We start from the raw sequence: 12531 nt of genomic DNA, 5'->3' as shown, positions 1-12531 counted from the left end.
TGCTTTGTGTTCCTTTCCTGCAGTGTCCGGTCTCTGGAGTTCTGGTTCAATCACCTGTATAACCATGAAGGTAAGTGCCTGGGGGAGGCCGTTAATGTTCCTCTGGGCCGTGGGCTGCCGCTCGCTTGGGGGGATTTCAGCAGCACCCTGGGAATTGGAGATCCCACAATGAGAGGCCTCTTTGTGCTGGCCCCTGTGTCGCCTAGCCACCTGGAGCAGAGCATCCCAGGTGCCCCCTTGCCGGGCCTACCTCAGCTGTGCTGCAGCCCTAGATTCTCGCGCCCCGCGCTGGGTGGAGGGGCCCCGTGGGCAGGCCCTGCATTTCCAGCGCCCAGCAGGTAGGCAGGGCTCACCTCTGGAGGGCACGCGGCAATGGGGAACCATGGCACCCTGAGCATGGAGGGGCGGGTGGGGCCCCTTGCGGCAAGCATGGCCCGTGCAGTCCCTCGGATGTCAGTCGGTGCTGAGTGGAGAAGGGAGCCATGTCCCAGCTCTGCCAGTGCCCGGGAAGGGCTGGGTCTGCAGCAAGGCAGAGGTTGCATCCCCATGGCCAAGTGCCAAGCCTCTGTGCCCCTTGTGAGTTGGGAGGGTGATGGCCCCGTAGGGCTGATTCATTCCTGTTTGCAGAGCACTGAGCCCCTCACTGGGGAGGGGCCTGGCGTGGGCGGCGAGGGGCACATGCAGTGCTGGGTGAGGAGGGCTGTCGCCCACCGCTCTAGCGCTCCAGCCCGCAGCTAACAGGTCAGCGCCACAGCAGCGCCGCTTTCCACGGCAATTTTCATGCCAGACTCGGGGCTGCGCCGGAGACAGGCCCGGGCCCAGTGTGATGGGCCCCTCCTGGTGCTGGTGCTCGCTCACCGGGGGTCTGGCAAGAGACTCCTGGGGGTGCTGATCTGTGCTCTCCGTGGGCAGAACCGGAGGCACAGCACGGCCGGTACAATGGTACTTGGCTGCTGGTTGGGACCAAATAGGAGGTTTGCCCAGTGCTGCTGGGCTGTACACAGCTCCCTGCACCTGGCCCCCTGCCCCGTGGCACCTCCAGGCCCTGTCCCCTGGGAAGGGCGTCCCTGGGGACGGGGTAACTGGGCGTCGTGGCGGGTGCGCTCGGCTCTCATCGCTTTCCCTCTGCCCTGCAGACATCACCCTGGTGCACTACCAGCCGGTGGGCTTCCTGTGGCTGTCACATGGCGTGTGCCAGGCCCTGTTTGAGGAGCTGCTGCTCCTGCTCCAGCCGCTGTCCCTGCTGCCCTTCAGCCTGGACCTGCTCTTCGAGCACCACCTGCTGCAGATGGGCAAGGAGCAGCAGCAGCAGAAACAGCTGCTGCGGGTCAAGCAGGACCTGCTGCTCTCCGCGCACTCCACCCTGCAGCTGATGCGCACCCGGGGCAGCACCGAGGAGCCGGACGGCTGGAGCGCCACCCCGGAGCAGGGCCCGGGAGCACCGGGGAAGAGGGGCTGCCTGCAGGCCCGGGCCAGGAGGGAGCGCGTGGGAACGGGTCAAGGGGGCGGGCACCTCCTGCGGAGACAGCGCCAGGAGGAGGAGCAGAGGAAGGCGAAGGAGAGCGCCTGGGAGGGAAAAAGGACAAGCAGGCCGGCTGGTGGTACCAGCTCATGCAGAGCTCCCAGGTTTACATCGAGGGCTCGGCCAAGGGCTCCAAGTTCATCCGCCCCGAGAAGAAGAAGCAGAAGGCGCCAGGAGCTGCGCCCAGGCTGGCCGAAGGCAGGAAGCGCCCCCTCCCCGCGAGGGCGTGGTGGAGGGGGCGGAGGCCTGCCCTGTCTCCGAAGGGGCGGTGGAGGAGAAGCCCAAAGCTGCGGCAGAGCCTGGGGAGAAGCCAGGCGCAGGCCCAACGAGCGGAGCTGGCCCTCCTGGATGGGGAGCCCCCCGGACTCGGTGCTAGCAGAGCTAAAGTGCAGCAAGGAGAAGGAAAATGGGGCTCCCCACACAGGGTGGTCTGCCCCTCGTGGCGGGAGCAGCCCTGGGCCCCCCGACGGCAGCCAGCCCATCAAGTGGGGACACCTGTTCGGGCTAGGAAAGTGCAGAAGGAGGCCAGGCAGCCCAACAGGTAGGGACTGACCCTGGGCTGCAGCGAACAGGCAGGGGCAGTGCTGGGCCGCGCTCCCCCCAGAGCCTCGGGCACAGGCCAGGGGCCGCCCCACAGGAGACGGTTCACCCCAGCCCTTCACCCTCTGAGGTAGCAGAGGAGCTGAGCTAGTGCAGTCTGGGGCGGAATGGCTCAGGCGAGGGCTGTCTGAGCTGGGACGTGCCCCGGGCATCTGCCTTCCCCAGAGGTGGCTGCATTTTGGGGAGACGTGATCCCTCTGTGGGAGCAGGGCCCGTTGGGGTCTTTCAGGCTAGGAATAGAACCTGTCCCCTCCCCAGCAGGGCCGAGCCGCCCGGCAGGTCCAGCTTCTCCTAGCCCCGGAGCCCCGGGACATGTCCCCACCTGACTCCGCGCCCTTCCTTTCAGGTTACCCTCCGGCTGGCTGACCCTGGACAGGTCCGTGTTCCAGCTCATGGCCCAGACGGTGGGGGCAGGAATGTGGAGAGAGGCGACCCCTGAGCCCGAGCGACTGCAGGCGGAGCTGCCCAACGAGCCCCCTGAACAGCAGCTAGCTGGGGGGCTGCCGCCCCAAATCCCCTGGTGAGCAGTGCTGGCATGTGGGGTGGCAGAACCCCGGGGCGAGGGCGGAGCTCAAGCTGACAAGGGATTGGTTGGGCCCCTTCCATGCAATGGGGCCGAGCAGCACCTTCCTGTGGAGGGGGGTGCCCCTTCCTCACCCCCACTCCAGAGGATGGGAGCTTAGTCCAGTGCCCACTGGGCAGGACCCTCTCCCCACTGCGTGACCATGGAGCTGGCAGCTGTCCATGCCCCATGAGATGAGCCACAGGCCTCGCTTCACCCCAAACTCCCCTGGGGGGCTGGGCTGCACTTGGTATGCTCTCCACTCAGTGAGAGACATCCCCAAACCCCACCTCAGCACCCCCTGCCCCTGGCTGAGAGACACACCCCGTCATACCTCCCAAACCGTGCCCCCTGCCCACAGCTGAGAGATACACAGCCGGCCCCAAATCCGCACCCTGGCAGCCCCCTGTCCTGCAACTGAGAGACACACCCTGCCCCGCCCCCCAAACCGCACCCTTTGCCCCACAGCTGAGAGATACACAGCCAGCCCTAAATCCCCACCCCAGCACCCTGGCAGCCCCCTGCTCCACAGCTGAGAGATACACAGCCTGCCCTAAATCCCCACCCCAGCACCCTGGCAGCCCCCTGCTCCACAGCTGAGAGATACACAGCCGGCCCCAAATCCCCACCCCAAGCATCCCCCTGCCCTGCAACTGAGAGACACACCCTGCCCCGCCCCCCAAACCGCACCCCAGTGCTCCCTACCCTGCAGCTGAGAGACACACACCCGGCCCAAACCCTGCCCCAGCACTGCTCCGGGCTGCCGGCTGGGAATCATTGCAGTGGAGGTGATGGGGGGGACTGTGATGGGGAGGCTGGCACGGGAAGGGTTCTGGGTGCAGGTGCCCCGGCCTGGGAGGGTGTCTCTTTTGCTCCCCCCCCGGCTGGCACGGCGCCTGCTCCCCAAGGGCAGAGCAGAGGGCGCCTGTCCTGCGAGCGGCGCCAGCCCTGCCATGCGGACACGCCTCCCCTCCGCTCTCCCCGCAGCGAGGTGAAGCGCTTTGCCATCACATTGCCACTGAGGCGGGCCAGCTGAGCTTCACCAAAGGGGCCGTCCTGCGCGTGCTGGCCAAGGTGGACAGCGACTGGCTGCAGTGCGGCCTGGGCTCGCAGAGCGGGCTGGTGCCCATCATGTACGTCACCCACCTGGCGGACGAGGACTATTGACGGGCCGGGACGCCAGGCACAGACCGCAGGGCGGACAGACGCAGCTTCTCCCTAGTCCGTTCCGTGCCCGCCCTGCCAGACATCCCGTAACCCTGGGGCGCCTCACCCGCCCCAGGCACCGGCCACGGCTGCTGCGCCCCGGGGACCCTGCGCCAGGCACCACCGTGCATGCAGCCCCCCCCCCCCGCCCCGGGACTCTCCCGTCACCCCTCCTCCTTTCCGGCACTGCATGCCCTGGCCGCCTATGCAGCAGGACGCCAGCGGCGTCGCACTGCAGCAGGGGCTGCCCAGGCAAGGACCCTGATGGCTGGGGCGCTCGGGCTCCTGGCTCCTGGGCTGGGCAAGGGCTGGCTGCAGGAGACTACAGCCCCCAGCATGCACTGCTCCGGCTCCGTCACAGCCAGCTGGCCCACCGCACGCTGGCAGGGCCCCTGCTCTGCAGCCGCCCCGTGTGGCGTCACCGAGCTCGGCCCCCTTTGCTCTGGAGCAGGGCTCTCGGCCCGGGCCCGATCAGCGCACGGCTGCGGCCCATGTGACATCCTCAGGGCCATACAGGGGGGCTGTACTGTGTGGCGGGGCCCAGGGGACACACACGGCAGCTCGGCTGCGGAGCCTGGCTCGAGGGCAGCCCCGGGCGCGCGCTGTGCGAGTACCGCAGCATGTGTTGTACCCAGCCCGTCACCAGGCAGCGCCAGCCCGGATCCCAGCCAGCAGCCTGGCACTGCCGGACCACGGGGCCTCCTGCGTCTTGGCCAACGCCATTCAGTGTTAGGGGGATGAGCCCCCAGGGCTTAGTTCCAGCCCCGTGCACACACGCGCTGCGGGGTGCATGCGCCCTCCCCCCCTCTGCTGCTCCAGCCGTGGGGCACTGCTTGGGGAGGGGCAGTGGCACAAGGCCATTCCCAGCAGGAGGTGGGGGGGCAGTGTGCCCAGCAGTATGGGGAGGGGGCCATTCCCAGCAGGCAGTGGGGGGAGGAGCAGTGCCCCCAGCAGGGCGGTTGGGGGCACTCCCAGCATGGCCAGGGCCTGGCTAAGGGCTCTAGCCTCCGGAAGCAGCAGGCTGTATGATTCAGGCAGGGCCCTGCCTCTCAGCCGTGCCTTGGGGAGGGAGAGCAGGGCTGGGCCCCCAGTAGGACCACCACTGTCAGTTAACCCTTGTCTTGCCATGCTCACCCCATTCCCAGGGCGGGCACGTGGCAGTGCCAGGCAGCAGGCAGTATTAGTGCGAGGCCGTGCCAGTATTTGTTGCCAGGATGGTGCTGGTGTCTGCGCAGCGTGATGCCCGGGCTGGCTCCCCCAGGGCCAGGGCCCACGTCTCGCCAGGTTCCCACCTGCTTGTACATCGCTCACGGCCCGCTGCGCCCTATGTGACCGTGGCCATTCCCGGAGGGCGGGGCCGTCTTTATTTATTTCTTTATTTATGAGGCATATTAATAAAAAGGTGCTGACCCAGCTCTCCGCAGCACCCCCTCCTCACGTCGCCCCGTGCCCCAGAGCACTGCTCCGCCCAGCCTGGGCCCCGGTCCAGTGGGCTGGCTTTGGCCCAGTAGGGCTTGGCCCTGCAGCGCGGAGGGGCAGAGCTGCCTCGGCTCAGGGCAATGCTAGCCCTCGCGCTGTGCTGGCAGTGCCCCCGCCTTGGCACCAGCCCATGTGCAGTGCGGCATCACACCCCAGGGCTGGTGGCACTCCCTGGCGGGGAGGCTGCCTGTGTTGGTGGGATTCAGCCAGGGCTGCGGGGCAGAGCACTGATTTAAACACCCCCCCGCCCCCCGGCATGTCCCCGCCGACGGTTTGCAGCACAGCCGGGCAACATGGGAGGGCAACAGAGTTTGTGGCTCCTTCTCTTTATTGCTCCTGTACATGGCGGGGCAGGCTCCAAACAGCGCCGGGATGGAACCGGCCCAGCTGCGGCTGCTAGTCGCCATCTGCTTCTCCAGGGTGCTCAGCCCCAGGCGTTGTGGGTAAGTTGGCCGTAGGTGTGGCCAAACTGGAACTTGTAGCCTGCGGGCAATGAGAAGGAGCCAGTGAGAGGACCCACCTGGGGCGGAGGCAGCCCGGTCCCTGGGGCTGCAGCGATGGCAGGCCCCACGTGGGCTGGACAGCACAAAACACCTACCCGGCGGGGGAGCTGCCGCCCATGGGCAGGACTGGGCACCCCGTCACTTGGGCCTTTAGTCTGCATAAAGCCCCTGCCCCAGCCTGGCACTATCCCCCACGGGCTGTATGAGCCACTGCCTGCACCCGCTGCTCTCTTGGACTCAGCAGGGCCGAGAAGCCCTGCGGGAGGGGTGCAGGACCACCAGCTGGGAGCTGCCCCTGGGTTTAACTGCTCGCTCGTTCCAGGCAAAGCACCGTAAGCTCCAGCTCAGGCTGATGGCAGCTCTCCCCGAGTGCCGGGATGCTGTGTTAGGAGCCCACCATGGCCCTGGCAAGGCAAACGGTCAGCCCTGCAGAGGCAGAGCCATGGGCATTAACCACAAATGTCAACGTCTGGAAATTCAATCAGGTCCCCAAAGCCCCTTAACTCTGACCAGTATCCCGGCCCGCTGTCCCCACCTGGTGGTGTCTAGGGCTCGCTGCATCCTAGCTGAAGGCTATGACCAAGTGCTGTATCAATCACCTACCCCATAGACCCCATGAGCTGGTGCTGAGTGGGGTGCGTGGGGGGTTGGTCTGAGGCAACCCTCCACCAGTGATGGTCTTTCCCGCACACTGTGGTTCAGGGGCTGATGCTGGGCTTGTCTGGCAGTACAGTGAGATGGGATGGGGCTTGGACCAGGCTGGAGCCGTGGAGGGTTTGGGGGGTCCAAATTAAGGGGGTTTGGGGGATCTGCTGTGAGTCCTTCTTGGTCTTTCCTTCCATTGGCATTGCAGAAGCCAGCCATGGGTGGGTGCCCACTTTTCTGCAGGGAAGCCCGCGGTGCTGGCTACTTTGTCCCTTCCTAGCCGGCTGCCCCGGGTCTTTCCCTGGGGCCTCACCGCTCACCTGGGACGTAGCCTGCGTAGTGGGGCAGCAGCCCCATGTCCGTGGGGTACGACTTCAGCAGTGGAGGAAGGACCGTGCTGCCTTTCCCGGCCTCAGGCCCGCTCCCACTGTTCTGGCCAAACTCCACCAGGGCGCGGTGGGTGGTCAGCGGGTAGCCTGCCCCGATCAGGAAGCGGGCGCGGGGCACAAAGCCGGTGAAGCCTGCCCAGATCACAGGAGGATAATCTGAGCCTGATGCCTGGAAACGAACCCAGCCCCACCACAGCCTCCCCCAGCAGACTGGCTCTTCCAGACCCAGCAGACAACGAAGCAGCTGGGGGACAGACCGTGTGGTCGTGCCAGGGCCCCTGCAAGGACAGTATGTTCCCACCAAACCAGCATCCCCAACTTGGGCACCATGTCACCCCCCAGCACTGTGGGGCCCCAGAGCTCTCTGCCAGACCCTGGTGTGACTGACGCTGCAGAGGCAGGTCCTTGGCTGGTAGATGGTTGGTCCTTGCAGGACTCTGAATTAAGGATGAAGAGGAGGGCTCCTCAGGACTCCCAGGACCCCCCCCCAACACACTCCCTCCCTTCTGCTCCCCGAATCCCAGCCCACATGCCCGGCCCCAGCCCTGCAGGCTCACCCGAGATGAAGCATTTGTGGGGGTTGTTGTTCTCCATGGAGTAGGGGGAGCCCTGCGGTTGGAAGGCAAAGGGCGATATGTAGGGGGCTGCTGCCGGGCCCAGAGTCCTGTACTTGGCAGTGAGGAGCTGGGGATGCAGAATGGGGTCATCACACAGGGTCCCCGTGGGGGACGGGTCAGGGCGCTGCCCAAGCAGGGTGGGCCAGGCACGCGCCACGTGGCAATGCTCTCGCTGTTAGAGGAACCGGCCAGAGCGCTCCTTGTGCCACCCCAGGCTGGAGTCGACACTGGTGTAAGAACAGGAGCAGCTAAATAAGCCGAACCCATCGGCTGGGCGCAGCAGAGCCCACGAGCTAAGCAGGGCCATTCTTGGCAGCAGACGTCCAGAGAAACCCCAGGTGCTGCAGGAGCAGCATGGGGGGTCAGTAGCGGGCGCTCTCCCCTGGCAGTCAGGGCTGGCCCTATTGCCCGTCCGACTGTGCATGGGGGATGCAGAGGATGTGTGGGGTCTGTGCAAAGGGGTGTTGCCATGGGGTGGGCCTGTCAGGGCTGTGTGTGGGGTAGCTGCAGAGGGTCCATGGGGTAGGTGCAGAGGGGTGCAGGGGCGTGGGCCTGACCGGGGCTGTGCATGGAGTAGGTGCAGAGGTCCATGGGGTAGGTCAGGGGGGGGCCTGTCCTGGGCTGTGCGTGGGGTAGGTGCAGAGGGTCCATGGGGTAGGTGCAGGGGGTGCAGCGGGTGGACCTGTCCGGGGCTGTGCGTGACGGCACTCGCTCCCAGCAGAGCAGCCCAAGTGACTGTCAGTGGGGAAGGGTGTCTCTGTTGCTGGGGGGAAGGGGACAGAGCCGATCAGAAACATCCCCCAAGCTGCCCCGTGAGCCATCTCCACTAGCCCGTGCGGCCTTGCGAGGCACCCAGCTGGGCCGCAGGATTGATGCTGGCCAAGCTCCCTGCCCATCCCACGCCCCGGCGGCCAGCTGCTCCTTGCTCAGTGCCCCACACACCAGCATTCTCAGACCCTGGGGACACTGGAGCAGCAGGGCACACATCCCCCAGCATGCTGCCGGCATGGGGGGAGAAGCGCTGTGGCCCCTGGGGGGGGAAGTTCCTGGTGTGGCGGGTGACGGGCTGTGGGTGCCCTGGGGCAGGGGGCAGTTCCTGGTGTGGCGGGTGACGGGCTGTGGGTGCCCTGGGGGCGGGGGCAGTTCCTGGTGTGGTGGGTGACGGGCTGTGGGTGCCCAGGGGTCAGTTCCTGGTGTGGCAGGTGATGGGCTGTGGGTGCCCGGGGTCAGGGGCAGTTCCTGGTGTGGCGGGTGATGGGGTGTGGGTGCCCTGGGGGCAGGGCAGTTCCTGGTGTGGCAGGTGATGGGTGTGGTGCCCTGGGGGCAATTCCTGGTGTGCCGGGTGACAGGCTGTGGGTGCCCTGGGGCGGGGCAGTTCCTGGTGTGGCGGGTGACGGGCTGTGGGTGCCCTGGGGTCAGGGGCAGTTCCTGGTGTGGCGGTAATGGGCTGTGGGTGCCCTGGGGTCAGGGGCAGTTCCTGGTGTGGCGGGTGACGGGCTGTGGGTGCCCTGGGGGCAGGGGCAGTTCCCGATGTGGCGGGTGACGGGCTGTGGGTGCCCTGGGGGCGGGGGCAGTTCCCGGTGTGGCAGATGATGGGCTGTGGGTGCCCTGGGGGCGGGGGCAGTTCCCGGTGTGGCAGATGATGGGCTGTGGGTGCCCTGGGGGCAGGGGCAGTTCCTGGTGTGGCAGGTGATGGGGTGTGGGTGCCCTGGGGGCAATTCCTGGTGTGCCGGGTGACAGGCTGTGGGTGCCCTGGGGGCGGGGGCAGTTCCTGGTGTGGCGGGTGACGGGCTGTGGGTGCCCTGGGGTCAGGGGGCAGTTCCTGGTGTGGCGGGTGACGGGCTGTGGGTGCCCTGGGGTCAGGGGGCAGTTCCTGGTGTGGCGGGTGACGGGCTGTGGGTGCCCTGGGGGCAGGGGCAGTTCCCGATGTGGCGGGTGACGGCTGTGGGTGCCCTGGGGGCGGGGGCAGTTCCCGGTGTGGCGGGTGACGGGCTGTGGGTGCCCGGGGGGGGGGGGCAGTTCCTGGTGTGGCGGGTGACGGGCTGTGGCCCCTGGGGGCAGGCAGCAGGGGCAGGCTCCGGGGGGGCAGCAGCAAGATGCCAAGTCGCTCTGATGACTCACTTTGCCCTTGGTGCCCTGGGGCAGCCGCCCTGCCCTCTGCAGCTCCTGCTCCTTGCCTGTGGCTCTCAGCTGCTGCCTGGCAAAGTCACTCCTGGCCTCCTTGCAGATCTCGGGGTAGGTCTTGGCGAAGAGGTTCTGGGTCCTGGGAATGAATCCTGGGAGCGATGCGGCCCCCGTGCCCGGAGAAGCAGGCGAGATGAGAGGCAGGTTAGTAGCCTCAGAGCCCTGCTGCGTTCGGGAGGGCAGGGGAAATAGGGCAGGGGAGAGCTGGGCTTGGGGGTGGGGGAGTCCTGAGGGCTGAGGCAGGGGGGAAGGGGTGAGCCAGCTGGAGGGGCGTTCCCTGGCCCAGCCTCGCAGAGCCCAGGTGTGCCATGCTGGGCACTGAGAACAACCCGAGGGAAAGGTACAAAGAGAGCTGGAAGCCACTAAGCGGGCGCTTTGGAGGGGGATCCCCAGGGTACCGGATTTTTTGGGGTGTCGGTGGCTACGATGCAATTCTCTGAGTGCAATCTGGGCCTTCGGGGGAAATGGCAGGTCCCCCCTTTCTTTTCACAATAACCAGGGAAACGCCTGTGTGCCTGGCTAACGCTGCCAGTGGGGCACTGCCAGGGGGTGGCTCTGGAGAGGTGGCATCGTCTGGCACTGGGCATTTTCTTTGCCTCGCTAGTGGCGCCATTATGGCAGCGTGGCATGTGGGAGCATCCTGCAGGCAACGTGGTACAGAGGACTGGCCCCTCTTTGCTGAGCGGCGCCTCCTGTTGGCTGAGCCCAGCCCGGTGCACAGGGAGAGACGCACCAGAGGGGGCTGCTTGCGGCTCCCCCATGCCAACGGCGTGCCCCTGACCCCCACTCGGGCTAGCAGGCCGACCTGGGCTAATCCCGCACGATCCCTCCCTTGGCCCTGGATGGGAGGTGCAGCGGCACCAGGTGTGAGCAGAGGCCCTTGGCCAGAGCCCGCTGGGTCATGCGCCACATTGAGTCCCCGAGAGGAGGCCCGGTTGCAATTGAGGGAGGATCCCCGGTGCCCTGCATGGTCTCCTGGGGCGGGGGGCAGCTCGTGGCATGGATGGAGTCCCTAGGAGAGGCAGGAGGAGTGGCCAGCATAGCTCCTGAGCCCCCACCCCCGTACAGATGGCCACGGAGGCCAGCGAGCCGTGGGGAGCAGCTGCCCCGTCTCCCACCTGTGTAGCCTGGGATCACGCAGCATCCCAGCGGCTGAGCTCCTGCCCCCCAGCAGGCCGGCCTCGTCCCCAGCAGCTCCTCTGCCTGCTCCACGGGCTGGGCACCATCGCAGGGCCCAGGGGTGGGCTGCAGCACCAGCTGGCTGGAGCCAGCCACCTCGGGGCCGGTCAGGAGCTGCGAGTTCAGCTGCCCGTAGCTCTTCCCCAGGCTGAACTTGTTCTGAGGGCAGTAACCGGCGTCGCTGCAAACGGCACAGCCAGCAGGGCTGAGGCAGGGCGCAGAGCGAACCGCCGACCCCAACATCCCGGAGCCGCTGAACAAATCCCCAGGGCAGCCGAGCCCGGACTCGCCCTGGGGCGGCTGCCCTGTCACTAGGGGCAGCACCGGGAGCGGGGCCTGCAAGCGCCGCCCTCCCTAAGACGGGTCCCAGCAGCCGTCACCCCGGCCCACGGCGGGCTTGGGGCACCTACGGCTCTGCAGGAGGCCGCTGCGACAGGTCAGGGCCGAGCGCCCGGGGATGGGGATGCCCAGGAGACAGAGCAAAAGGAGCTGGATCTAAGTGCTGGGCACAGCTGGCATGGGGGGGCTCTCTCCTGCCCTCTGCCATGGGGCTGGGCCCGGCCCTGAGGGCAGACAGGGTGTTGGGATCTCCCCCATCTCAAGGTGCCAGCGACCCTGGCAGTTTGGGTACGGCTGGGCGCAGCCTGCCCAGTGCCTCCGTGCCAGGGGGTCTGTGTGCCAGGGGCCCAGCTGCGTGGGGAGAGATTGCCTGGGACAGCGATCCTTTCCTGGGAGGGAGGCAGGAGCCGTGGGGGGAAAGCTGCAACCCCCCCTGCACCCCCACTCTGCTCCACTCCCCCACCCCACCCACTCTGCTCCCCCTGCCCTCCCCTTCTGCCCCTCCCCTCCCCTCCCCACCCGCTCTGCTCCTCCCACTCCTGCGCCTCCCCCTCCCCACCCGCTCTGCTCCTCCCACTCCTGCCCCTCCCCCTCCCCACCGCTCTGCTCCTCCCACTCCTGCCCCTCCCCTCCCCACCCGCTCTGCTCCTCCCACTCCTCCCCTCCCCTCCCCACCCGCTCTGCTCCTCCCCTCCTGCCCCTCCCCTCCCCTCCCCACCCGCTCTGCTCCTCCCACTCCTGCCCCTCCCCCTCCCCCCCCGCTCTGCTCCTCCCACTCCGCCCCTCCCCTCCCCACCCGCGCTGCTCCTCCCACTCCTGCCCTCCCCCTCCCCACCCGCTCTGCTCCTCCCACTCCTGCCCCTCCCCCTCCCCACCCGCTCTGCTCCTCCCACTCCTGCCCCTCCCCCTCCCCACCCGCTCTGCTCCTCCCACTCCTGCCCCTCCCCTCCCCACCCGCTCTGCTCCTCCCACTCCTGCCCCTCCCCTCCCCACCCGCTCTGCTCCTCCCACTCCTGCCCCTCCCCTCCCCACCCGCTCTGCTCCTCCCACTCCTGCCCTCCCCGCCCCACCCGCTCTGCTCCTCCCACTCCTGCCCCTCCCCTCCCCACCCGCTCTGCTCCTCCCACTCCTGCCCCTCCCCTCCCCCCACCCGCTCTGCTCCTCCCACTCCTGCCCCCCTCCCCTCCCCAACCGCTCTGCTCCTCCCACTCCTGCCCCTCCCCCTCCCCACCCGCTCTGCTCCTCCCACTCCTGCCCCTCCCCCTCCCCACCCGCTCTGCTCCTCCCACTCCTGCCCATCCCCTCC

General features: G+C 67.6%; 2 protein-coding genes across 2 annotated transcripts in view; one reads left to right on the top strand and one right to left on the bottom strand.

Annotated features, from left to right (window-relative positions):
• The window catches only part of RUSC2 (RUN and SH3 domain containing 2), a 67982-nt gene extending 62678 nt beyond the window's left edge, over positions 1-5304 (top strand). Inside the window, 12 exon segments of the mRNA XM_043515213.1 lie at positions 24-70; positions 1137-1433; positions 1436-1480; positions 1483-1530; positions 1533-1577; positions 1580-1726; positions 1729-1841; positions 1844-2024; positions 2027-2063; positions 2469-2642; positions 3672-4763; positions 4818-5304. Of these exon segments, the coding sequence (XP_043371148.1) occupies positions 24-70; positions 1137-1433; positions 1436-1480; positions 1483-1530; positions 1533-1577; positions 1580-1726; positions 1729-1841; positions 1844-2024; positions 2027-2063; positions 2469-2642; positions 3672-3720 (1183 nt within the window). The 3' untranslated portion in view covers positions 3721-4763; positions 4818-5304.
• Positions 5305-5684: 380 nt separating this feature from the next.
• Positions 5685-11615, bottom strand: FAM166B (family with sequence similarity 166 member B). The gene is made up of 5 exons (XM_038402879.2): positions 10826-11615; positions 9645-9799; positions 7464-7590; positions 6838-7038; positions 5685-5852 (listed from the first exon to the last, which is right to left on the bottom strand). Exons 1-5 carry the CDS (start codon positions 11127-11129, stop codon positions 5794-5796), a joined length of 846 nt encoding a protein of 281 aa, XP_038258807.1. The 5' UTR covers positions 11130-11615; the 3' UTR covers positions 5685-5793.
• Positions 11616-12531: the final 916 nt, after the last annotated feature.

The sequence above is a fragment of the Dermochelys coriacea genome, chromosome 5 (genome assembly GCF_009764565.3).
Source record: "Dermochelys coriacea isolate rDerCor1 chromosome 5, rDerCor1.pri.v4, whole genome shotgun sequence".
NCBI lineage: Eukaryota > Metazoa > Chordata > Testudines > Dermochelyidae > Dermochelys > Dermochelys coriacea.
The sequence above is the reverse complement of the archived record's forward strand: the minus strand, read 5'-3'. Positions and strand labels throughout refer to the sequence as shown.